Source organism: Mobula birostris, chromosome 21 (genome assembly GCF_030028105.1).
Source record: "Mobula birostris isolate sMobBir1 chromosome 21, sMobBir1.hap1, whole genome shotgun sequence".
Classification (NCBI taxonomy): Eukaryota; Metazoa; Chordata; class Chondrichthyes; order Myliobatiformes; family Myliobatidae; genus Mobula; species Mobula birostris.
The window spans coordinates 41530274-41555189 of record NC_092390.1 but is presented as its reverse complement, the minus strand read 5'-3'; the positions used below and the strand labels follow the sequence as shown (position 1 = coordinate 41555189).

Sequence of the window (24916 nt, the reverse complement as noted above, 5' to 3'; positions counted from 1 at the left end):
TAGTCAGCACGGCTTTGTGAAAGGCAGGTTGTGCCTTACAAGCCTGATTGAATTTTTTGAGGATGTGACTAAACACATTGATGAAGGTAGAGCAGTAGATGTAGTGTATATGGATTTCAGCAAGGCATTTGATAAGGTACCCCATGGAAGGCTTATTGAGAAAGTAAGGAGGCGTGGGATCCAAGGGGACATTGATTGGTGGATCCAGAATTGGCTTGCCCACAGAAGGCAAAGAGTGGTTGTAGATGGGTCATACTCTGCATGGAGGTCAGTGACCAGTGGTGTGCCTCAGGGATCTGTACTGGGTCCCCTACTCTTTGTGATTTCTATAAATGACCTGGATGAAGAAGTGGGGGGGATGGGTTAGTAAATTTGCTGATGACACAAAGGTTGGAGGTGTTGTGGATAGTGTGGTGGGCTGTCAGAGATTACAGCGGGACATTGATAGGATGCAAAACTGGGCTGAGAAGTGACAAATGGAGTTCAACCCAGATAAGTGTGAGGTGGTTCATTTTGGTAGGTCAAATATGATGACAAAATATAGTATTAATGGTAAGACTCTTGGCAGTGTGGAGGATCAGAGGGATCTTGGGGTCTGAGTCCATAGGACACTCAAAGTTGCTGCGCAGGTTGACCCTGTGGTTAAGAAAGCATATGGAGCATTGGCCATCAATCATGGGATTGAGTTTAGGAGCCAAGAGGTAATGTTGCAGCTATATAGGACCCTGGTCAGAACCCACTCAGAGTACTATGCTCAGTTCTGATCGCCTCACTATAGGAAGGATGTGGAAACCATAGAAAGGGTGCAGAGGAGATTTACAAGGATGTTGCCTGGAATAGGGAGCATGCCTTATGAGAATAGGTTGAGTGAACTCAGCCTTTTCTCCTTGGAGAGACGGAGGATGAGAGGTGATCTGATAGAGGTGTATAAGTTGATGAGAGGCATTGATTGTGTGGATAGACAGAGGCTTTTTCCCAGGGCTGAAATAGCTAGCATGAGAGAGCACAATTTTAAGGTGCTTGGAAGTAAATACCTACAGAGGAGATGTCAGGGGTAATTTGTATTTTTTTTAACGCAGAGAGTGATGAGTGCGTGGAATGGGCTGCCGGTGACAGTGGTGGAGGCGGATACGATGGGTCTTTTAAGAGACTCCTGGACAGGTACATGAAGCTCAGAAAGCTAGAGGGCTATGGGTAACCCTGGGTAGTTTCTAAGGTAAGGACATATTCGGCACAGCTTTGTGGGCCGAAGGACCTGTATTGTGCTATAAGTTTTCTATGTTTCTATGACCGGAAAGGCCAATTCCTCCCTTTAGCTCTAAATAGATAAATAAATAAATTACTTGTTGACACCATGGCTCTACTAGTAGAATTTCCAGCCAGAGGAAACAACTTCTCAGCCTCATACAACTATTGAAGAAATAGCATATAAAAACAAGAGATTCATACATCGGTCATGGTCACAATAAAGCAACTCAGTCTAATCTTTAATGTTCACACTTGCTGCATAGTTTGATAGACTACTTCATAACAATATCTTACATGTGTGAAGGTTTCTGCTTTTACTTTCAGGCAAAGAACAACAGACCTCCCCCCCACCCTTCTTCTTCCTAGAAAAGTACAGCACAGAAACAGGCCCTTTGGCCCATCTAGGCCATGCTGAACTATTTATACTGCGTTGTCCCATCGACCTGTACCCAGACCATAGTCATCATATCCTTACTATCCATGTACCTAGCCAAACTTCTCTTAAATGTTGAAATCGAGTTTGCATGCACCACTTCCACTGGCAACTCATTCTGCATTCTCACCACCCTCTGACTGAAGACGTTTTCCTTCATGTTCCTCTTAAACTTTTCACCTTTCACCCTTAACTCATGACCTCTAGCTGTAGCCTTATGCATAGAAAATATTTTCTCATCTCCCCTTTAAATCTTCTATTATGGCCCTGGTTTTTGACATCCCAACTGAGTTGGTTAGGTCTTTCCCAACTACATTAACAAGGCTGTTCATAATTTTATACTCCTCAATTAACATTCCACTCAGCCTTCTCTTTTCTATGGCTTATCCAACCTTTCCTCACACCAAAACTTTTGCAGACCCAGCAACATCCACATAAATCTCTTCCGTACCTCCCTCAACTCAATCACATCTTTCATGTGAAATGACGATCACAGTTGTATTCAAGCAGCAATCCAACTGTCAGAAGTTCAAAGTTCAATGTTCAAAGCAAATTTATTATCAAAGTACATAAATGTCACTATTTATGAGGTTCATTTTCTTGTGGGCATCCACAATAAATACAAAGAAACAACAGAACCAGGACTGCAATCCAGTTAGGCCCACACTCCAGTTCTTTCCCTATGACTATCCAACCTTTTTCTCTACATATTTACTTAATTCCCACTTAGAGTTGTAGAGTATACAGCATGGAAAAAGATATTTCGGTCCAACCAGTCCCTGCTGGCCATAGCAACTTTCCTGCTAGTCCCAGTGGCATGTGTTTGGCCCATAACCCTCCTGGGGCCTCACCTCCATCTACCTATCCAAATGCCTCCTAATTGTTGTAATTATACACACCACGGCTACTTCCTCTTGCAGCTCATTCCGGATATTCACTACCCTCTGTGTAAAGGAGTTATCTCTCAGGTTTCTTTTAAATCTCACCCCTCTTTATCTTGTTCTTGTACTTCTAATTTTGGACTCCCCAACCCTGAGGGAAAAGACTATTACTGTCCACTTATCCATACCCATCATGATTTTCAAACCTCTCTGAGGTCACCCTTCATTCAGAAAGGGCGACCTTTCCCTCAGTGTCAACAAAAGAGCTGGTTATTGACTTCAGAAAGGGTGTGGTGCACATGCTCCTGTCTACATTAATAGTGTTAAGGTTGAGAAGATTGAGAGCTTCAAGATCATAGGTGTCAGAATCACCAGCAGCTGGTCCTAGTCCAACTATGTTGATGCCATGGCTCACTTTGACAGTCAAAACATGGAGGCACATTCACAAGCTCCCACAGCCCCTGATGAACCCTGAGATTTCAGTCCCTGAGGCCAACGTGAGAGTACTCTTCATGAGGGAGAACCCACAGAAAGCATCTAGCCCAGACAGGATACCTGACCTAGTACTAAAGGCCTGCACTGATCAACTGGCTGGAGTGTTCACTGATATATTTAACCTCTTGCTTCAGTATTCTGAGCCTCTATCTCTCATCATCAAGGGTTTGCTGAATTTGCCCTTCACCCTAACAGGAATAAGCTGCACCTGGACTTCTGATTTGACTGTTTTTAAAAGCATCCACTTGCCAACTGTTCCTTTGCCCAATCGACACCAACGAGATCCTGCCTAATGTCCTGAAAGCTGGCCCTGCATCAGTTCAGGAATTTAACCTGTGGACCTGTTCTATTTTTTTCCCTAACTATGTTAAAACTAATGGAATTGTGGTTGCTGGACTCAAACTGCTTCCTATGTGCCACTTCAGTTATTTGGCCTGTCTTGTTCTCTAAGAGGGGGTCCAAACTTGCTCCTTTCCAAGTAGGTTCCCCTACATATTGCGTGAAGAAACTACCTTGAAAGCGCCACACAAATCCTGCCACATCCAAACCTTTGTCCAGTTGGTTCCGGGAAAACTGAAATCACCCAATGGTACAACCCTTCTACTAGCACAACAGCATGCAATTTCTCAACACACCTGCTTCTCAAGTTCCCACTGACCACTTTTTTTTTGGGGGGGGGTCTATAATATAGCTCTATCAATGTGGCTACACCCTTCTTATTTCAGAGTTCTACCCAAATGGCTACATTAATTGATACCTCAAGAATATCCACTGCAAGCACTGCTGTTATGTTCTTCCTCATATGAAAGGCAACAACCACTCCACCTCTCCCTGTATCTTGCCTAAAGCATCCAGAACATCGAGTTGCCAGGCGTGTCCTTTTCTCAGCCATACTTAGGTTAAGGCCACAATATCCCAGGCCCTAGAAGCAATCTATGCCCTCAGTTTATCTGCCTTACCTGTTAAGCTACATGCATTGAAATAGGTGCAATTTAAAGTAGCACTGCTCTTTTACTGTAAACATTACTATCCTAATTCCGAGGCTTACCCATTTTGGTTGCTGCATGTACCCCTGTCTTTTCTCAAGTCCCACTCCTGCCAGTCTAGTTTAACTGTATCTCCTACCAAGTGGCAAAAGCAAATTTCCCCACCAGGATATTGGTACCCTTCTGGTTCAAGTGCAAAATATCCCTCTTGCACAGAGCGCCCTTACCCCAGAAGAGCTAACGTACCATCACTTCAGGCAATGCATTCCAGATATTAGCCCACAATTGCTTGTTTTTCTTTCTCGCAGAAAGCACTGCTAAGTGTTACACTTTCATATTGCAATGGTTTAGTTTCTTCAGAGACTCTAGCCAAATTCTCTTGCAATTTATTTACTATCATGTAATTTTGCTTTATCATAAATGGCTGTTAATATACCTGGCATGGCATAACCCTCTAGAAACCCCTCAACAGAAACATCAACCTATCTCTCCATTTTCAAAACCTCTTTATAACGCAAAAAAAGTTTTTGAGATCTCCATCGACCTCTGCTAGCCCACCTGCCAGAATTGACTTCATTTTCATTTTTTGTATAATTTCCAAGTCAGGATCCAGTATTTTATGTCCTCAATTTGCATTTTTGGAAATATATTTTTATGTATGAAAATTACTACTGGAAAGTACATTTTTGATACATTTTCATTTGCAATTTCTATCAATCTTTTAATGGTTCTGCTGTAGCTCTGAAGGGTAAAAAATACCTTTATTACAAATGATAATACTGATTTATTACATGACCTTAATTTTTTCCAGAAATTGTGAGCAACAACATTAAATCATCCATGACAAGGCAGTTAACTAACCTTTGCATATTTGTGGGTCTCTGATAACAGAACTCTGGCAGGTTGGTGAAATTCAAGCTGCAGTAAGGTTTCTGCTTTATTGATCCACATATCCATCACACAGACACCACTCAGTTTCTTTCTGGTTAACACCGGTGCAGAAAATTGCATGTTCTATATTTTTAAAAATAAAATTCCTTTAAAAATACTATTCACAATGGAAGTAAATTTTCTGCAAAGACTGTTTTCAATGCACTGATTAGTATATTTGTGTCTAGTTTCTGTAAGTGTCACAAAATATTTTTGAAACAACTGAATGCCCTAGCATCAAACATTTATGTTAAAAAAACTGGTTTAATTTTGCCCACATTAAAAAGGTTTGGCACTGAAGATTGGAACACACCATTTTAAACAACCAATGCCAGTTCCTATCTGGACTTTTGAATGAATAATGCTTTGTAAAGCTTATTTCTTTTGAGTAATTTTGTAAATTTGCACTGTGAATCCATATCCAATAAACATAGGCAGTGACTGCCTCAAAGGAAAGCAAAGAATGATATATAAACTCAGGACATTTAGCATCTGTAGTCTTTGGCTCCAATTTACTGTGGTTACCTTGCCTTGTTCATGTCTAACAAATGAAAGATAATCCATTCATCAGGATCATCATTTCCCAGGTTAAAGAGCAATAGTAACAAATTTAACGATTAGCTTTATTTGTAGATCAAAACAGTGAAATGAATCATTTTGTGTCATCAATCAATACAGTCCAAGGATTATGCTTCGGGCAGCCCATAAATGTCACCATGTTTCTGGCCCACAATTCACTAACTTTAACCCTAACTGTACATCATTGGAATGTGGGAGGAAGAAATTTTTGAAGTTTCAACTTTTCATTAGAACATGGCACTGCATTCTTGATTTTATGACTGTTGAGCCTGATCAACAATCATGAAATCGAGAATGCAATCTTGTACAGTAGTTTTACATTTGCTTTGGCAGAAAAAAAAACAGTGGCACTGAGCTTAATGCCTCCTTTAAATTGGACAATAATTAAAATTGGGTTTCATTTAGAATCTCATCATAAATGTGCATTTCACGCATGTAATGTTGATGCACAGGTCCTGGAGCCTGATTTTGCAAAAGGGAGATAATATTTCCACCATACCACCTCCTTTAACATCTAAGTACAAGCCTAGCCTTCCAACATTTAGTCCCACCCATTCCAGGTGAAATTGAGGACAACTACTCTGAACTGCTCCCAATATTTTACATCCTTCCTGAAATAAAGATGCCATACGCCTTGAAGTCTCACCTTTTATAATTGACTCACAATATCCTTGCTTCTGTATTAAAATTCACTTGTAATAATCCATAACACCCTGCTAGCTTTTCTAATTACTTGAAACTACATATGTTTTTTTTGCAAAACACGCACTCAGCCACCTAGTTCCCTTTGCATCTCAGAGCTTTGCAACCTCTCATATTTAGGCAATACCTTTTATTAATTTTTCATGATAAAATAATCGTTTTCACATTTTTGCATAGTATACTCCATTTGCATAATCTTTACCTAATTACTTCACATTTGTGTCCTTTGTAACATTTTCCCCATGCCACATATTAAGTTAACAGCTCTTTAGTTTCCTGCTTCCTTTATTCCTCCTTTATTGAACACAGAAGGCAAATTAAATATTCTTGAAGCTGATAATTGTTTCTTGCTAAGAATATGTGAATTGCCAACTCAGGCTTATGTCAGGTTTGAAGGGCTAGATAAAACGTATGCAAACATTTACTTTTGCTAAATTTCTTATTAATTTGCAGCCAAGTAGTAGGGACCTGAGTGAGCTCATGCTTTCACTGGAAAAAGGCCTTCAGATCTGGCAACCTATCGGATTTTGTTTTCTTTAGCACTGTTGAATAGAGGGTACGTTCTGAGCCCAGTATTTCTTTACCAATACTTATTCAAATTGGGATTATAATTTAAGCAATCAAGAGAGATAATCTTGTGCTTTAGAATAGCTCTGCTAAATTATTTATTGATTCAGAACATAAGATCAAATAAACCCATGATGTTAGTCGATTTTTTTCTCAGTAGTCTCTTATTTTCATGGTGTATCTACAGCCATACTTAGAATCATCATAAAAGATCATCAAAATGATAAATATGGCATAATACAGTACCAGAGCTACATCTTACCAGTTCACTGTTAGAGGTTATTTGTGTTGTTGTTGTTATTATGTTTCGATTTGAAGTCGGCATGCTTTCTTCTGAAGTCTCCAAATGCAGATCTTTCAGTCGAACAACCTCTTGTTGGCATCTTAAAAAAAATCATGTGAAGTGTTCTTACTACTTCTCAGGCTTCAATTATTTCTGAGTAATTGTGATTAACTACTTGTACCCGTTGTTAGTTGATGAAAGCACAGCAAATATCTGAAAGCAGTTTTCATTTATATTTCATTACAGCATTGGCCAAATAAGTGTCTTTGAACTCAAGTTTACAGAACTGATCCTGAATGAGAAAACCTTACCTAATTGTCATGGTGCCAGTGAAGGGTGGTTTTCTATCATAGTTCTTGCCAAGTGTGTGCACATGCTTAAAAGAATAATTCCTTGATTTATTTTCTATTGCTTTGAAATAGTTACTTATTGATTAGTGAATATCACCCACCTGTCAACCTGATCTAATGTTAATTGATGCAAGGATTCTGGTTATTAAAACAGGATTTGGTCAATATTTTCACCAGCACAGGATGCTTGTTTGGAACTATGTGGGCTGCAATAGATTTTTACATATTCAGGGTAGAATGAAGAGCTTAATATTCTAGTGAATGAGGCTGAGAGTACAAGGAAGTAAGTTCCACTGAATCCCAGACCTCGACTCAATGGGGGGAAAGAAACATGACACCAGTCATCCGATCAAGGCCAGTGCTGTAAAATTATTATCTGACTACCAGGTTTGTTATAACCACACACTATTTACTATGAAAATACGGACATGTGCGAGTACACTAACGTACATCATACCTACACATGTGCAAGAGCAAATATAGTGCTTTTTATCCATGGCAGCCATCTTTTATGCCACACACCCAAACTCCATGGCAGTCATTTCTCAGAAATGCACTTAGAGTAATTAGTTGAAATACATCTTGCTGGACACTGTGTCAGTGAACCCTCACCTACCTCAACAAACAGAAAAAGGAAGAGGCCTTTTGACCCACAATCTGACTCAGCTAAATAAATTGGCACAGCCAATCATTATTTCTGACATTATTAAATCAGTAGGCCATTGTAGGTCAAAATTCAGTGTGAATGATGATATGCACTTAGCTAATCTTCTCCTTCATCTCTCTCATCCTCTTGAACCAATCCATTATCTAAGCAACAGACACAAAATGCTGGAGGAACTCTGCAGGCCAGGCAGCACCTATGGAAAAGAGTAATAGTCGACTGAGTCCTGATGAAAGTCAGGACCTGAGTCCTGAAACGCCAACTGTTTACTCTTTTCTACAGATGTTACCTGGCCTGCTGAGTTTCTCCAGCATTTTGTGTGTTTCTTGGATTTCCAGCATCTACAGAATTTTTTGTCTCAATCCATTATCTATCTCTGTAGATTATCATGACTAGTAAGCCCAATTCTTCTGCACAACATCTCCTCATCTTTTCATTATTCATTGCAGAAATATAACAGATTCCCCTTTAGGTGCCCTCCTCCCTCTTCTATTAAGGATATAGACTCTCTAGTGCAGAACGGGAAGAAACCACTACACCTTTGCAGATACAACTAGTGCAATTTTTCTTTCTAAGTCAGGGGTTCCCAACCTCTTATGCCATGGACCAATAGCATTAAGCAAGGGGTCTGTGGGCCCCAGTGGGAACCCCTGCTCTAAGATGAGCCCCTCATTGTGGGAATCCAGTGATCTTCTCTGAAATATCTCACATGGAGATGTAGTCCTCTTTTAATACGAACAGAAGTATATGCAGTACTCAATGTGTGCTGTTGCCTGTGCTGTGTTGGTTTAGGTTAATCACTTTTGCAACAAAGGCCAACATTGCATATACCTTCCTAATAAATGGTTTCCTGTGTGCTGACTTCCTTATGGAACCCCATTAACTGACCTAACTTTTCTGATTCTTAGTTTTCTCTTAGATAGCCTATCTTCTTATAATGCTGATAAGTTACCCCAAAACTATAAGTTAACAAATGACTCTTGAAAATTCAAATACACTATATCTATTGATTTGTTCTTACACATCCTGCTTATTGCATGTTCAAAGAAAGCAGCAGCAACCAATCCAGCATCTTTCAAAATATTTGCCAACCTTTAGTGCAAAGGATATTTTAAAATTCAGCCCTTCATTTTGGCCCCAGATTTTCGTTCATTAGAATCCTTTCATGTCTTCTTTCATGAAAACCTGACAAAATTTGTTCAAGGTCTCAGACATTTCATTATTCACATTTGCTACATCTTTCCTTTTGAAATACTGAGTAAAAATACTTACTGTTTATTTGCACATTTCTTGCCACCTTACTTTCATTATCTATTGTCACTTTCATTTTGCACCTCATTGCACTATCATAATTATATATTCTGCATTAAAACAATTTTGTAACAATATAATGTAAAATGTCAAAATGGATACAACTGCATTTACCTTTGTACTTACTGAACGCCAAGACCAAATGTAGCAAAACTCATTGCCTTCCTTTTCAAATAACCTGTAAATTCAGAAGATTCTAGACAATGCATATAAAATCGTAAATTCAAAAAATTGTTGATTCACAAGATAAGGTCACTTGTCCCACTAATTCCATGATATCTCCCTTGATTCTTCTAATCTTGAGTGAATACAGGCTCAGCGCCTTCAAACGCACCTCATACATTCACCCTTTCATTCCAAAGATTATTAAACTTCCTCTAGACTGTCTCCAACACCAGCATATTGCTTCTTAGATATGAGGCCCAAAACCACTCACAATACTCCAAATGTGGTCTGACCAATGCCTTATAAAGCCTCAGCATTATGTCTTTGCTTTTATATTCTAATCCTCTTGAAATGAGTGCTAACATTGCTTTTTCCTTCCTTAATAGCAACTCAGCCTTCAACTTTAAGGAATCCTGCATGAGGACTCCCAAGTTCCTTCGCTGAACTCATTCCCCATTTAGAAAATAGTCCCCACCTTTACTCCTTCCACGAAAGTGCATAACCATACACTTTCTAACACTGTACTCCATCTGCCACTTCTTTGCCCATTCTCCTAATCTGCCCAAATCCCTCTGCAGACTCCTTGCTTCCTCAACACTACCTGCCCCTCCACCCATCTTTGTATCAGCTGCATAGTTGGCTACAAATTCATCAATTCTGTCATTCAGATCATTAACACATAACGAGAAAATTAGCAGACTCAACACTGGCCACTGCAGAACACCACTAGTCACCGGTAGCCAACCAGAAAAGGCCCCTTTTATTCCCGCTCCTTGCCTTCTGTCAGTTCGCCAATCTTCTAACCATGCAAGTATATCGTGGGCTCATATCTTGTACAGCAGCCTCATGTGTGATGCCTCGTCAAAAACTTTCTGAAAATCCAAGTAGAGTACATCCACTGACTCTTCTTTGTCTATCCTGCCTGTTATTTCCTCAAAGAATTCCAACAGATTTGTCAAGCAAGAATTTCCCTTAAGGAAATTATGTTGACTTCCACCAATTTTGTTGTGTGCCTCCAAGTACTCCAAAACCTCATCCTTAATAATGGACTCTAACATCTTGCTAACTACTGAAGTCAGACTACCTGGCCTATAATTTCCTGTCTTTTGCCTCTATTCCTTCTTAAAAAGTGGACAGTTGTCATTTTCAGTCCTCTGGAACTATTCTAGAAACTACTGATTCTTGAAAGATCACAACTAATGCCTCCGCAGTCTCTTTCAGAACTCTCAGGTATAGTCCATCTGGATATATCTACCTACAGAGCTTTCAGCTACCCAAGGATCTTTGCCTTAATAAAAGCAACTAAGCAACTGCCCCCTGACATTTTTGAATTTCTGCCATGCTGCTTCCACAGTAAAGACTGACACAAAATAGTCATTCAGTTCACCTATCATTTCTTTCTTCCTCGTTACTACCTTCTCAGTGTCATTTTTCTGCAGGTGTTCAACAAAGCTTCCTGTCTACATATTGAAATCCACCATGACCATTCCTACATTGCCAGTTTTACATGCCTTTTCCATCTCCCACTATAATTTGCAGCGTCCATTGTGCTACTGTTTGGAGACTGTTATGGCGAGCCAAAACAACAAAATGCCTCTTCGTCAGCTAACAACCAATCCCAAACTGACTTTCACTAATTAGTCATTGTTTCAATCAACATCTTGAATGTTCCTGGGCAAACAATTTGAATCGTCGTGTTTTGGGATGTACATTTGAATATTGAGTTTGAGATTTTGTGGTTTGTGGTTTACTGAATAAAGGAGTATTTTGAATTCCAATTTGTCCCAGTTCCTGGCTTCTGTTCTCATCAATACTTCTTGGTGAGTGAATACAACAAATTGGCGACAAGATGCTGTATTATATCGACATAGCAATTTCAGCAGAAGACTTGCGCACAATTCTACAACAGCAGTAAGCTCAATTTTAAGTGACCGAGCTAAAGTTAATCAAAACCTTGACAAACAGGTTATCAATGAGTCCCACAATGTTGGTGTCAAACACAGATCAGAACTCACATGAGTCAGTTGTTGCATCCATTACCAGCTTCCAGTTCAATACTGCTTTGGTAGTTATGTTTCAATCATGGTTTAAGTGTTATGAAGATATATTCTGGGTCAAGTTCACCAGTAAAGATGGCTCATGAAAGACAGGCGCTTTGCTCTTTAAATTGGATACTGCTGAACATGAGCATTATTTCAACTTCTTTCCATCTAAGAACAATCGTGACCTTTTGTTTGATCAAACTGTCCACAACTAACAAGCAATTCTGTAGAGTGGTCACATCTTCAGTATTCACTTCCAATGCCTAAAACTCATTAAACATGATGCCAATGAATTCATCACATAATGCCAGTGTCATCAATTGCAAGTGTGCAAAGCTCAAGCTGGGTAATATGACTGAATCACAATTCAAATGTCTGATACTTATTTGTAGACCTCAGGCACCTGGTGATGCAGACATTTGCAAAAACTCCATACCAGACTGGAGCAAGACCCTAATATGATTCAATAAGCTGTCACTCAAGAATGTCAGTGTTTAATCAACCTGAAACACAGTTCCAATTTGGTCGAACAGAAACATGTTAATGCAGATCCAATGGCCCAGACATCATCACTCAGCAGGTCTTCAAGCTGGCAAATAGTTTGTTGGAAGTGCAGTGCATAACATTACGCAAGAAACCGCCAGTACAAGAAATATTTTTGCAGCACAAAAAAGTCTTTTGCTATCCTTCACTGTCTTCTGGACCAGTGAAACACAAGGACAAGAAGTTTTAAAAGCCATCAAATCCTACAAGGAATTTAATGGTCACATTCAACATTGACTTTGCTCCCAGGAAAAGGTACGTCAATGTATTTATCGACAATCAGTTGGTCAAGCTACAACTTAATACTGTGTCAGACATCACCAATATCTCCAGATGCACATGGCGAGCACTTGGGTCCCCACCAGACAAATCAACTCATCGCTCCACCTGCACTGCATTGAGTAGAACACTCCAGCTGTCTGATGAAATGAGCTGCATGGTGAAGCTGAATGGCAAGTCAATGGTGTGTGTAACCTAACAGACCAGCCAGTTCTGAATGTCCTTTGCATTGACTGAATGGACAAGCTAAATCTCCTGAGCATCCCTCTGGATGAGGCTGTATAAAGACAATTGGCCGTTCAGATGATGTCAGTCAACACCATGCCACCATGTGTGTGAGACCATACAATAACAACTGCAATCGCACTATGTAAAGTGTTTCAAGAAGGTTTAGGTTGCTGCACCAAACCACAAGCAAAGCTTAATGTGCAAGCAGAACTCCATCTCTGGTCCAGATGCAAAGCTAGACTTCTCCCAAAAGTCAGATCAATACACTGCTCTACCAACTGTTGAGCATGAGCTAGAACACCTGCAACAAGTTGGTGTGACCAAAGCTACTCACATTGGGCAGCTCCAATAGTCATTATCAAGAAAGCCAACGGTGCAGTGAGGTTGTGTACAGAATTCTCAACTGTTCTCAGTGCCGCTTTGGAGACACACCAGTATCCATTACGGGCACTGGCAGATCTCTTTGCAAAATTGAACAGTAGTCGCTACTTTGCAAAGTTGGACCTGCCTGAAGCCTATCTCCAGATAGAAGAGACGGAAAATTCACAGGAGCTTCTCACCATTACAACACAAAAGCAGTTGTTGTCCTTCCTGCATCTGCCTTTCGGGTTAAAGCCAGCTCCTTCAATTTTCCAACAGCTTATGGAGTGTATTGATGGTGTTGCAGCTTACCTCAACAACATCATAGTGATGGGTGTAGATCAGACAGAGCTATGCCTGGACCACATTTTGAACAAACTTCAAGACTTTGGACATGACGGACGTTGGGCAAAAAATTGCAGCTTCCTGATGTCTTGAATCAAGTATCGGGGATTCATCATAGGTGGATTATGTCGCTGCCTTCAGAGAACCCACTAGTTCACGTCGCTTCCCTCGGAAGGGCTGTTGGTTCATGTCACTTCCCCTCGGAATGGCTGCTGAATTGTGTTGCTTCCCCTTGGACAGGCTGCTGGTTCGTATCATTTCCCTTGGAGAGTCCACTGGTTCATGTCTCCTCTCTTTGGAAGGGCTGCTGGGTCCTGATGCTCAGAGATATCGAAATTCTGACACTTATTGGTTGGACTGTGGTTCATATCAGCTTCTTTCAGCTCTATGCTTTTTTCGTGTTCTCACCCATTCTTTTCTTGTTGCCGATCAGTGAGCTGGAGATTTGGATCTGCTGGTTTTTGTGCAAGGGAGGGGTTGGAGGGGTTTGGGATTTGTGAGTTTTTGTTTCTTTTTCCTTTCGTGCAGGGAGACTGACGTCTTTCTTTCAACTACTTCAATGGTTTTCTGCACTTTATGGCTACCTGGAGAAAGCAATTCTCAGGGTCGAATACCTACTTTGATAATAAAATGAACCTTCGAACCTTTAAATCTCCTGGAAGTATCGATCCTAAAATGCTGTGACAAAATTGACATAGTACTCCAGTTGTAGTAATGAAATTCAACACTTACTAACGCTTTTTGTCTGAAACATAAGAAAATCTGCAGATGCTGTAAATCCAGTGCAACCCACACAAAAATGCTGGAGGAACTCAGCAGGCGAGACAGCATCTATGGAAAAGAGTAAGCAGTCGACGTTTCAGGCCGAGAGCTTTCATCAGGACTGTCTCTCTATTTATGAAGCACAAGGTACAAAATATCTTACCAACTGCTCTCTCAGCTTATCCTACCCCATTCAAAAATTTACATACCATTAGAGCCCTCCATCTTGCAGAACTTTTAGAAAAATGTGCTATTACTCCTATACTGTCTCTCATTTTTTGTTGCAATATGTATAAAATGTTTTACTTCATAGTGCTCTGCACTATGCCATGTCTGCCATTTCTGCAAGCCTATGTCCTCTTTGTAGTCCATTACCCTAGATCTTGATTTAATGAAACTTGTCAATGATGAGAAGAGTCAGTTTGGAAATTGACAAGGGTATATTCATGACTAATGATGACACCTATTATCCTACAGTAATTATGAACTGGATAAAACAATTGGATATCAGCTGAAGGTTACATTGATTACCAGCTCATTAACTGTTCCATGTATGGATTTGCAAGGTTAATTGGCTAGATCCATTATGGAACTCACAATGAAATATTGAATCACTTTATGAGAATAGTCACCAGAATTCGGTTTCATTAAGCCAGTTCTATATCATGGGTATTATTAACAGCATTTCAAGATATTCCCAGTGGGAGTTTTTCTGATCTAACAGTTATCAGAAGAAGGGAAAAATTAGCAATGACATTCCTTTAATAATGTTTACACATTGAAATGCACACACGGTTTGCATAAGGTGACATTCACAAAAAAACCTGTGATTTGTGTTATGCATTACAAAGTAACCTGACACTAAGTTCACCCTTTGGTCATTACAACACAATATTTAAAATACTTTCACTCAATACTTCCAGGCACTGATGATCTCACCCATGTCGGTTAATCTTTGGTACAGTCTTTGGTGAAGCATCTATAAATAGATGTGTGATACAAACTACAATCTCAGTTTTAAGAAATGGTGTTAATTTAGAAGATCCACTTACTCTACTGGAGTTTATTTTCTACAACTTTAAATCTTTGGAATCATGAATATGATATAACAGAAAGGAATGCTCACTCTCTATGTCCCAGTCATAAAATAAGAGGGGTGATTGATAAGTTCGTGGCTTAAGATAGAAGGAGTCAGTTTTAGAAAACCTAGCACATTGATTTTTCAACATAGTCCCCACCTACATTTACACACTTAGTCCAGCGGTCGTGGAGCATACAGATCTTGGACCTCCAGAAAGTGCCCAGAGCAGGGGTGATTGATAAGTTTGTGGCCTAAGGTACAAGGAGATGAGTTATACAGTTCTTGTTACATGCACATGCAGTTCAACTCTTTGAGTGATTATGCAGAAAGTTTGAGGTTAATAACTCATCAGGGTTGATTGATAAATTTGTGGCCTAAGGGAGAAGGAGATGAGTTATTAACTTCAAACTTTCTGAATAATCACTCAAAGAGTTGACCTGCATGTGCATGTAACGAGAGCTGTATAACTCATCTCCTTCTCCCTTAGGCCACGAACCTATGAATCACCCCTGCTGTGGGCACTTTCTGGAGGTCCAAGATCCGTATGCTCCACAACTGCTGGACTAAGTGTGTAAATGTAGGAGGGGACTATGTTGAAAAATCAATGTGCTAGGTTTTCTAAAACTGACTCCTTCTACCTTAAGCCACGAACTTATCAATCACCCCTCTTATATTATGATTGGGACTTAGAAAGTGAACATTCCTTTCTGTTATATCATATTCATGATTCCAAAGATTTAAAGATGTAGTCAATAAACTCCAGTAGAGTAAGTGGATCTTCTAAAATCACACCATTTCTTAAAACTGAGATTGTAGTTTGTATCACACATTTATTTATAGATACTTCACCAAAGACTGTATCAAAGATTAACTAACATGGGCGAGATCATCAGTGCGATCATCAGTGCCTGGAGTATTGAGTGAAGTGTTTTTCAATATTGTGTTGTAGTGGCCAAAGGGTGAACTTAGTGCCAGGTTACTTTGTAATGCATAACACAAATCACAGGTTTCTTTGTGAATGTTTTCTAAAATTGACTCCTTCTACCTTACGCCATGAACTTATCAATCACCCCTTGTACTTCTTAGTCCATTGCACCACCATGGATAATGTGGAGTCAATTTAGACTTCAGGTGGAAGTGCATGAGGGATGACATTGGATACCTCCCCCAGTTTTCAATTTTATCGAAATGATTTCATGTTTAAAACAATAGATATTAGTTTAAATAATATATTGGGAGATTGATTCCTTTCATATATCCATTCCATATAGATCAAAGTAAATGAACACATTCAGTTGCCTAGTAAATGAGATCCTTTATCAAATGAAGATTGGATATATTTTACCAATTATGAAGGACACAGTTATGTATTTTCTATCTATGTGCCATATGCATCCACAATTTGAAAATATTTATTTAACTAAATACAAACTGAGATATATTGGGTAATATTAAAAAAAATATATACTTAGTTTGCTCTGTATCATAGATGTACACTGATCCTGGTATATTTTCATGGTACTGAGCAGCCTGGGTCAAATTCAGCTTTAAACATATCTGGGCAATTCTGTGGAAGATAAATGCATGATAGGTAATTTAGGCTAAAACTCACAATGAAAAAATGTGCAGAAAATGTACAAATTGAATACAGTGATGCATTCAAGAGTTTTAAACGACAGAAATTTAATAGACCAATTACCAATAGAGATCAGTAAAGAGAGAAATGTATAAGTGAGCATCAAAATATGCAAAGAAATTTTAGAGTTGGTAAAATTGACTTATTAGAGAGCATGTGGACAGTCAGATCTATAGATTATGGAACCATAGTTAAGGGTAAGACTGCTGGCAAGATGGTCACAGTAGCCTCCTCGGGTCCAACAAATGGTGCAAATGTGTGTCTTAAATGTTTTTCTTATGATCACAAAATACTGTTGAACATTGGTAATATAAAATACTGCAAGTCCAGTTCATTGGTTCATTGGCTCATTGGCGAGACAGATGTCGGGGGAGCTGTGTGGCTTTGGTTGGAGGAACTCACCAGGACAGGCAGCAATTACAGAAAAGAGTGAACAGTCAATGTTTCTAGCCGAGACCCTTCATCAGAGTCCTGATGAAGGGTCTCGGCCCAAAAGTCGATTATTATTTTTTACTGACTGGATTCACCAAAAACAATAAGAATTTTTATCAAGAGATAACATAGTATTGATTACTTAGGCAATAGTTTACTTAATAGTACTTAGAATATAAATAAAAAATCACCTGAGGTGATACAAGTCAGAGAGACCCCTGTTATCCAGCACCTCCTTGGCTATTAATTCTTCAAGCTGAAGAATGGGCAGTGTCAGGTGTGTATACGATAAGCTTTGCAACTCTTTCACTAATAAATCCATGTAGAATAAAGTGTAGGTCTTTCAAAATGGAAAATAAATCAGTTAATATTGTGAAAACTATATTTTCAAATTTAATGCAGTAAACATCACTTTATTTTTCATTCAACAGTTCTGCGCAGGATGCTAGCATTTGCTGCATTGGATTGTGAGATTTACCAAGTCTTGACAATCTTTGCTCAACAAGCAGCATCAAGTATTTTCAAGGTACCTTTCTGTCTTGATGGAAATCAAAGGTCATTTTCTTTTGTTTATATTGCACATAAAAAGCAATCAGGGTCTAAGGAGGCCATATTTGCAATGAAGTACAAAATCTGAAATTATGACTGCGTGTAGATCAAAATAATGATCTGGAAATTCAGCTAAGCATTGATTTCTAGTATATTGGAATTAATATTATGACACACAAATAAATACTGCTTTTTAATGTAAAACAATAATATAAAGTAGAAAATGCTACATATAGGATATTTCAGTCAAATGCTTTCATATATGGAATAGGTTTAATATTTACAAGTAATTGATCAGAGTTTTTCTTCTAGAGACAATTATAAGAGCTATTTTTCACATCAAATGATATGTTGAGGTGTGCAGATCTCAATGGACTTCATCATCTTGAAAATAAATTGGCTGCAGGTAAACATTAAATTATTTAATGCAGCATTGCACACAGCAATTAAATTAAAAATTTAATGGAACAACAGGCACCAATGAATTTATAAATTATGAAAGCAGTGTGCAGGTCAGCATCATTGATAAATGATTGAATTAGTGGTCAACAGTGAATTAAGCCCTTTGCTAAACTTTCCATCACTGTGTCTGTTGATTTACTTTTCCCATTACTATTAACAGTTTACTTTGCCAAGTTCTGTAACTATTTTCTGTTAGTAAAAGCAAGTGGAAAGAAAATCTAAAGCATTCCTTTGGCTGAAATAAAGATCCTGTTAAATTGCCAAATCATTTAGCAGTAGCGATCATTCAGATTATTAATGCTCTTAATATTTATATTAGCATAACAAATCACTGGCCAATTGTGTTCTCAATGACTGTTTCTTATACTTACAGGTTTCAAGATATTTTTCTTGTTGATCAGGCAACTACTTGAGCCTCTTTTGAAGACCTCTCTAAATTCACTTGGACATACATAAAGAGCCCATTCTGCTGGATTAGCTGGCATAGCTGCAGGTGGTAGATTTGATTGAAATTTCTCTTGACCATCAGATGCTAGCTATTAGAAAAGAAAGATACTCCAGAAATAAGAATATCTAAAACAATAATGCAGATGAATGGTCTTCAACCTGTAATATTAGTTCTATTTCTCTTCCCAATCATTGGTCTGACCTGTTGAATATCTTCTGCATTTACTTTTTTAATACAGCTACATTGCTAGACTTGCATTAATGCAGTTGTATCCCATTTAATAATCTACTATTAAACCCAGAATATACTTCGGTCAACAGGCCAATGCAACTGAAGTTTGAGAATTACCACGAATTTCATTCATATGTTACCACTCTTCTCTCTAGTTATTCACTGTTAGAACCTTTATTCCAACTTGATTGCTTTAAATGTTTTCTGGCTAGATTCACCATAAACCTATTTCAATTCATGTCCCAATTCACTCATAGTCCCACTTATTCATTTTCCCAATCTAGCACTAGTTTGAATTTTAAAATCTAACCTTGTATTCAGATCCCTTCAGTATCCCGTTTCATATAGCCTGAAAGCCTCTATAGATTTCCAATTTTCAAGAAAACGTTACTTCCTGTTTTGCTTTTTATAGTTCCTGATTTTCTACAATCTTTTCTTGAAGCCACATCCTCAGCTTCAGACAGAACCTGTACAATTCTATTTCAAACTGTCCCTAAATGGCTATCTCACTCACTTCCTTTAAGTGCCTTGATCCATATTTTACCAAGAAATGACAGGAGTTCTGTGTTGAACTACTAGTGTTTCTTCACATGATAGGAAGGCAATTTCTCCCAATCAAATTTGCACAAACTTTTCAAGAGATTCTCACCCTTACTATTCTGACGACATTAGACTTCTTATGAAAACAATAGCAGAATGACAAATTCCAAATATGCCAGCTGACTCTGTGTCAGGGAAGGGCTGATACAGGTTAAGCAAAACCATTTTTTGATACAAGTGACTCTGAGGAACAAAGGCAAAATTCAGATTAAGTAAAGTTTTGTTGAATAAATTTCCACTGTTCTCAAGTGCCTCTTTTTAAAAGGAATTTGTAGCAGAATTAAAACATTTTAATAACGTAATTTTAAAAGGTTTTGAATATTACCATTCACACATTTTTTCCCATTTTGTATCCAAGAAGACTGAGAAGTTGGCTTAGCAGCCTATATGAGCACTTCAATGGGTATGATTTTTCCATTAGTAATTCACCGATCAGATTCAAGTTGGCTTTGTAGAGCATGAAAGTTGTCAGGCTTACTACTCACCATAAATTCCACAGCAATATCTTTAGTAAAATAACTTCTATTGTGGTCCCTAAAGTATCTCATGACACTAACATGTCAGTAGGGCTAAACAAAAATGAGCTGTAATTGAAGTATCTAATATGTCATAGGAGGAAACAATTAGCCATTGACCAATCTATAATGCTTTAAAAACCATGTGGGATATACAATTCAAAAGGCTCTTCTAAATAGTTTTCATATGAGGTAAATATACTATATAAGTTTATTATGATAAGTATATTGAAATTAAAGTATGAAGCAAAGATAAAAAGCAATTAAGACAGAACCAATTGCTAAGATCACAAAGAAACATCAAAATGCTGTTACAGAACCTAAGCTGGTGGTATTTGATTACATATCCATGTTTTCTTTTGTAACTACTATTAGCACCATTAACTTGAAAAGGATTCAGGCAGTAATTCCAGAATGTATTTATTTAGCACATCAGATGCTTTGAACTGTGTTGCTTTTCCAGATAATTTGTTTACAAATATTAATTCCTTTTACTGGCGAAGTTACTTTCTGTAATCCACTGAAACAGAAGGTCAAATGTTGATATTGAGGAAAGAATATCCCTCAGAACTTAGTCCAAGTCATACAGTTGTTTATGCTACTTTGTCTACTCTGTAGAAGTCAATCAGCACCTTCTGTCTTTGGGCTTCTATGTCCTCTGAATATGGAATCACATGTTGTATATTGGGTACACAAAAGACTGCAGATACTGGAATATGGAGCTAAAAAATAAACTGTTGGAAGAGCTCAGTGAGTCAGGCAGCATCAGTTGGCATTTCAAGAAGAGACATTATTATTTGTGTACTAGGATTATGGATGTGCAATCACTTGCTACACATGAAGTGCCAAAATCAAATTTCATTTCAGATAGATATGAATTCACACAGTTATGCACAATACCTCTTTCTTGCCCTTTGATTTATTTGATTTGGTTCCTGTATCTACACGAGTCATCTTTGGAGGAGTAGCAGCAGCTATCTCCCTAATGAGTATCCTTGCCGATGCCAATGATACCTAAATTACAATTTAAGGAAACAAAAAATTTGCTAAAAAATACAATTGATAGCTTCAAATAGAATCTGCTATCAGAAGTTAATTTGTAACCATGCTTAATTAGTACTATAAGCTGAGAGATTGTTAGTGCATTGTTTACTGGAGAGACCTCTACTCTTAATCAAACTGTGCCACAGCATCCTTTACCTCAGAAGGCAGAAGGTGAAACATAAAACAGTTAAAGATGCTCATTGTACAATGAACATTCCCCAGTGAAGAAGAAGAAACATAGCAAAAAATATAGTTCAAAAGCCAATAGTGTTTGGATATACTGTATTAAAAATACCGGAAATAGTGAAGGATGGGAGTCGCAAGTAACATGGTTGTGTTTTCTTAAACTCAGCAAGTTAACAATGAGAGCTGTCAAAATGAGTGTCCAGGCTGGGGAAACTTAAGGTGTAATTGAGACAACAAACTCAAGGTTTGATTTAGGCAACAATTGGATCATAATCCAACAGAATTATGATGACAGAAGAATGATTTTCATTTAGTATAAATTAGGTCAATTAGGTCATAACATATGCACTTTCAATGACATTTACAAGTAGTTTGATCTAATTTAATTGTTGGGCCTTATTTTAAAATGCATAATATGCTGACTGGCAGTGTTGAATAGGCTGTTCAGCCAATAGGGTGATGTGATGTCTCCACTGCCTCAGACCACAAACACAGATTTGTTGCCACCAAACAATTCATTTAAGTAAAAAGCAGTAATTAAGTGGAACCATACTGGGCAATGAAATTTTCCACATGTTCAAAAGAGTACTGTTAAAACACACAACCAAACAGGTCGTATCTGAGAAGTACTTCGATCAACAAAATACTTTAAAATTATGAACCAGTTCTGGAGCTAAGCAAAAGTAGGGGTGATGCCAGCACCCATGCAACATTCCTTCTGGTGCACTCTGCAAGAACATGGGAGTACACTGTCCCCACATTGTTCCATTCTAGGAAGCCTTGGGCTTCTTACCCCACTTTACATTATCCTACAGCCTATTGCTCTGTACCATGATCTCCAGAATCCCAGGCTTCGGTCTCCAGATCCAATGCTCCAGATAGCCCAGGCTTCAAATCTTCAATCACTACTCATCCACCAACTATCTACATCACCACCTCCATTGCAAGTCTCCTGATTTCTCCTTTTAAATGTTGGTAGTATCTGATCATCTCTCTCCTCTGTCCTCTCACTTCCCATTGCCAATGCTGCTCCATCCCTTGACCCAAATAGGGTACCCAATGAAGTGCACGAGGAACTCTAGGCATTCTAGGCATAAATGCATTAACTAATGTCTTCCTTCAGAATCAGAATCAGGTTTATTATCACCGGCATGTGATGTGAAATTTGTTAACTTAGCAGCGGCAGTTCAATGCAAAGCATAATCTAGCAGAGAGAGAAAAAAATAAATAAAACAAAACATAATAGTAAATAAACAAGTAAATCAATTACATATATTGAATAGATTAAAAAATGTGCAAAAACAGAAATACAAGTGGTGATTGATAAGTTCGTGGCCTAAAGTAGAAAGAGTCAATTTTAGAAAACCTAGCACATTTATTTTTCAACATAGTCCCCTCCTACATGTACACACTTAGTCCAGCGGTCGTGGAGCATATAGATCCCTTCTTTGTAGAGGTGGTCCACAGCAGGGGTGATTGATAAGTTCATGGCCTAAGGTAGGAGATGAGTTATACAGCTCTCGTTACATACAGTTCAACTCTTTGAATGAAAATGCAGAAAGTTTGAAGTTAATAACTCATCTCCTTCTACCTTAGGCCACGAACATATCAATCACCCCTGCTGTGGACCACTTCTGGAGGTCCAAGATGCCGACTTCTACAAAGAAGGGATCCATATGCTCCACGACCGCTGGACTAAGTGTGTAAATGTAGGAAAAATAAACGTGCTAGGTTTTCTAAAGTTGATTTCTTCTACCTTAGGCCACGAACAGATCAATCACCCCACATACTGTGTATTTAAAAAAGTGTGGTCCTGTCCAAAGCTTCATTGTCCATTTAGGAATCGGATGGCAGAATGGCAGAGGGGAAGAAGCTGTTCCTGAATTGCTGAGTGTGTGCCTTCAGGTTTCTGTATTTCCTTTTATTGTGTATTTCCATTTTATATGTGCTTTAATAGCTTTAGTTTAAGTTGTAGCTCTAGAACTAGTCAAACTGGATTTGAATTTTTTTCAGTCTTAAGCATAACCTGAAATTGAAAATGGATTCTACATTTCATTGTACAAAGATTCCCAATGAAATTATTATAACTCACTTTGTTTAATAGGATAAAAACAGCTGACCAATACCATGAATGAAAAAAGAATCCTGCTTCAAACCTGTAAAATTCCCACTATAAAGCAGAATATATTTCTTACGTACCTGCCAAATGCACATAACATAAGCATACGCCATTAAACAGTGTTTCTGGGATGAAGCACGGCCTGCAATTGTTGCCATTATAGTTTGCACTATAACCAGTGTTTCCAGTTGTCTCACATCCTGCAGATCTGCTAAGGTCAGGTTAGTGTCAATACTTTGTGCTCCTATTAGTAGCTGATGATTTACTGGAATGAAGTTTTCGCTTTTTGGCATATCCTCCTTACTTAAGTGCTCTTCTGTGAAAAACAAATATAACAATTGAAGTATGATATCAGAACCAAGATCCAAATTTAAAAGCCAAAAAAGATTATTTAATTTGGCACATCTATAAAAGCAGAAATAAAGATGATGAATTTTCTCAACTGTCTTGAATTACAAGGATAGTATTTTTTAATGCATCACCAGATGGCACTATTTCATTCAGTCTACTTATGAACACCCAGATGACAGATTTGAAAGAAGGGATTTTCAGAAGAAGGGGAGTTGTTTACAATATGAATTAGCATAGTGTATAGAAAGGGAGATTAGTCAGCAGTTTAATAGATATAAGGTCAAGACATAGGACACAGGGCTTTCATGAATTGGATGCAATATCCAACGATGACAAATTGAAGCTTGGGCGAAGAAACTACACTCCACTCTATAGTTTATTTGGGGCTATGCGTGCCATCATATTGTTTGCTGAGTCAAGTGCACACTTTTAGTATTATTTGCAAAACATTGGGCACACTGTGTACACTGCCAGTTAGCCCTGGCTAGTGACTCCAGGTGTGAAAATGAGTTCTGAATACATTCCCATTCAGTATCCATCTGCTCAAATAAGTACAACCACACATTGTAAGTCCCACACCCCTTACAAGAACTATCAAGTTTCTCTTTTCAAATTCTTGGTTGATATCAGGCATTCATTTGCTTACGATGTGCTTAGGTTGTGACTGGTGTCTCTGAATATCAGAATGGCATTGAGCATGCAGACTTTCAAGCAAGAGCTGTAAGTGATTTACCCCATCACAAAACTTGTAACTTTGGAAAAAAGAAATCAGTTTAGCTCACCTTCATCCTCTGTAGGTTTTACCCAAAGTTTCATACTCAGGAGTATATCTACTGCCCAGTCTAACTGACAGAGAGCATCAGTGACAGAAAATCCATTGCAATACAACCATTCACCAAATTCAATCAATTCTTCAATCTTCTGCCAGTTACTTTCTGGTTTCTGAACAAATAAAGTGCAATATTAATAGAATCCACAAAATAAATTCACACGAGAAGCATCAAATTTTAAACATTGTGTTACTCATTTTTTATACTATTGGACCAGGAAATTGAAATGCTGGAATATATAAGTACATATTAAAGAAAAGACTGGCAGTGAAAAACTGG

At 38.3% G+C, this 24916-nt stretch overlaps 1 protein-coding gene across 8 annotated transcripts in view; it reads right to left on the bottom strand.

The window, feature by feature from the left end:
* Window positions 1-24916, bottom strand: part of cfap46 (cilia and flagella associated protein 46) — a 196643-nt gene that overhangs the window by 83303 nt on the left and 88424 nt on the right. For 7 of the 8 annotated variants that reach the window (XM_072239758.1, XM_072239765.1, XM_072239761.1 and 4 more), the window contains 8 exons: window positions 24590-24749; window positions 23537-23772; window positions 21008-21121; window positions 18685-18849; window positions 17494-17642; window positions 16703-16801; window positions 7084-7204; window positions 4905-5057 (listed from right to left, as the gene is read on the bottom strand). In XM_072239758.1, coding sequence (XP_072095859.1) covers window positions 4905-5057; window positions 7084-7204; window positions 16703-16801; window positions 17494-17642; window positions 18685-18849; window positions 21008-21121; window positions 23537-23772; window positions 24590-24749 — 1197 coding nt within the window. The remainder of the gene's footprint in view (window positions 1-4904; window positions 5058-7083; window positions 7205-16702; window positions 16802-17493; window positions 17643-18684; window positions 18850-21007; window positions 21122-23536; window positions 23773-24589; window positions 24750-24916) is intronic. The other variant, XM_072239764.1, reaches the window with a different exon arrangement.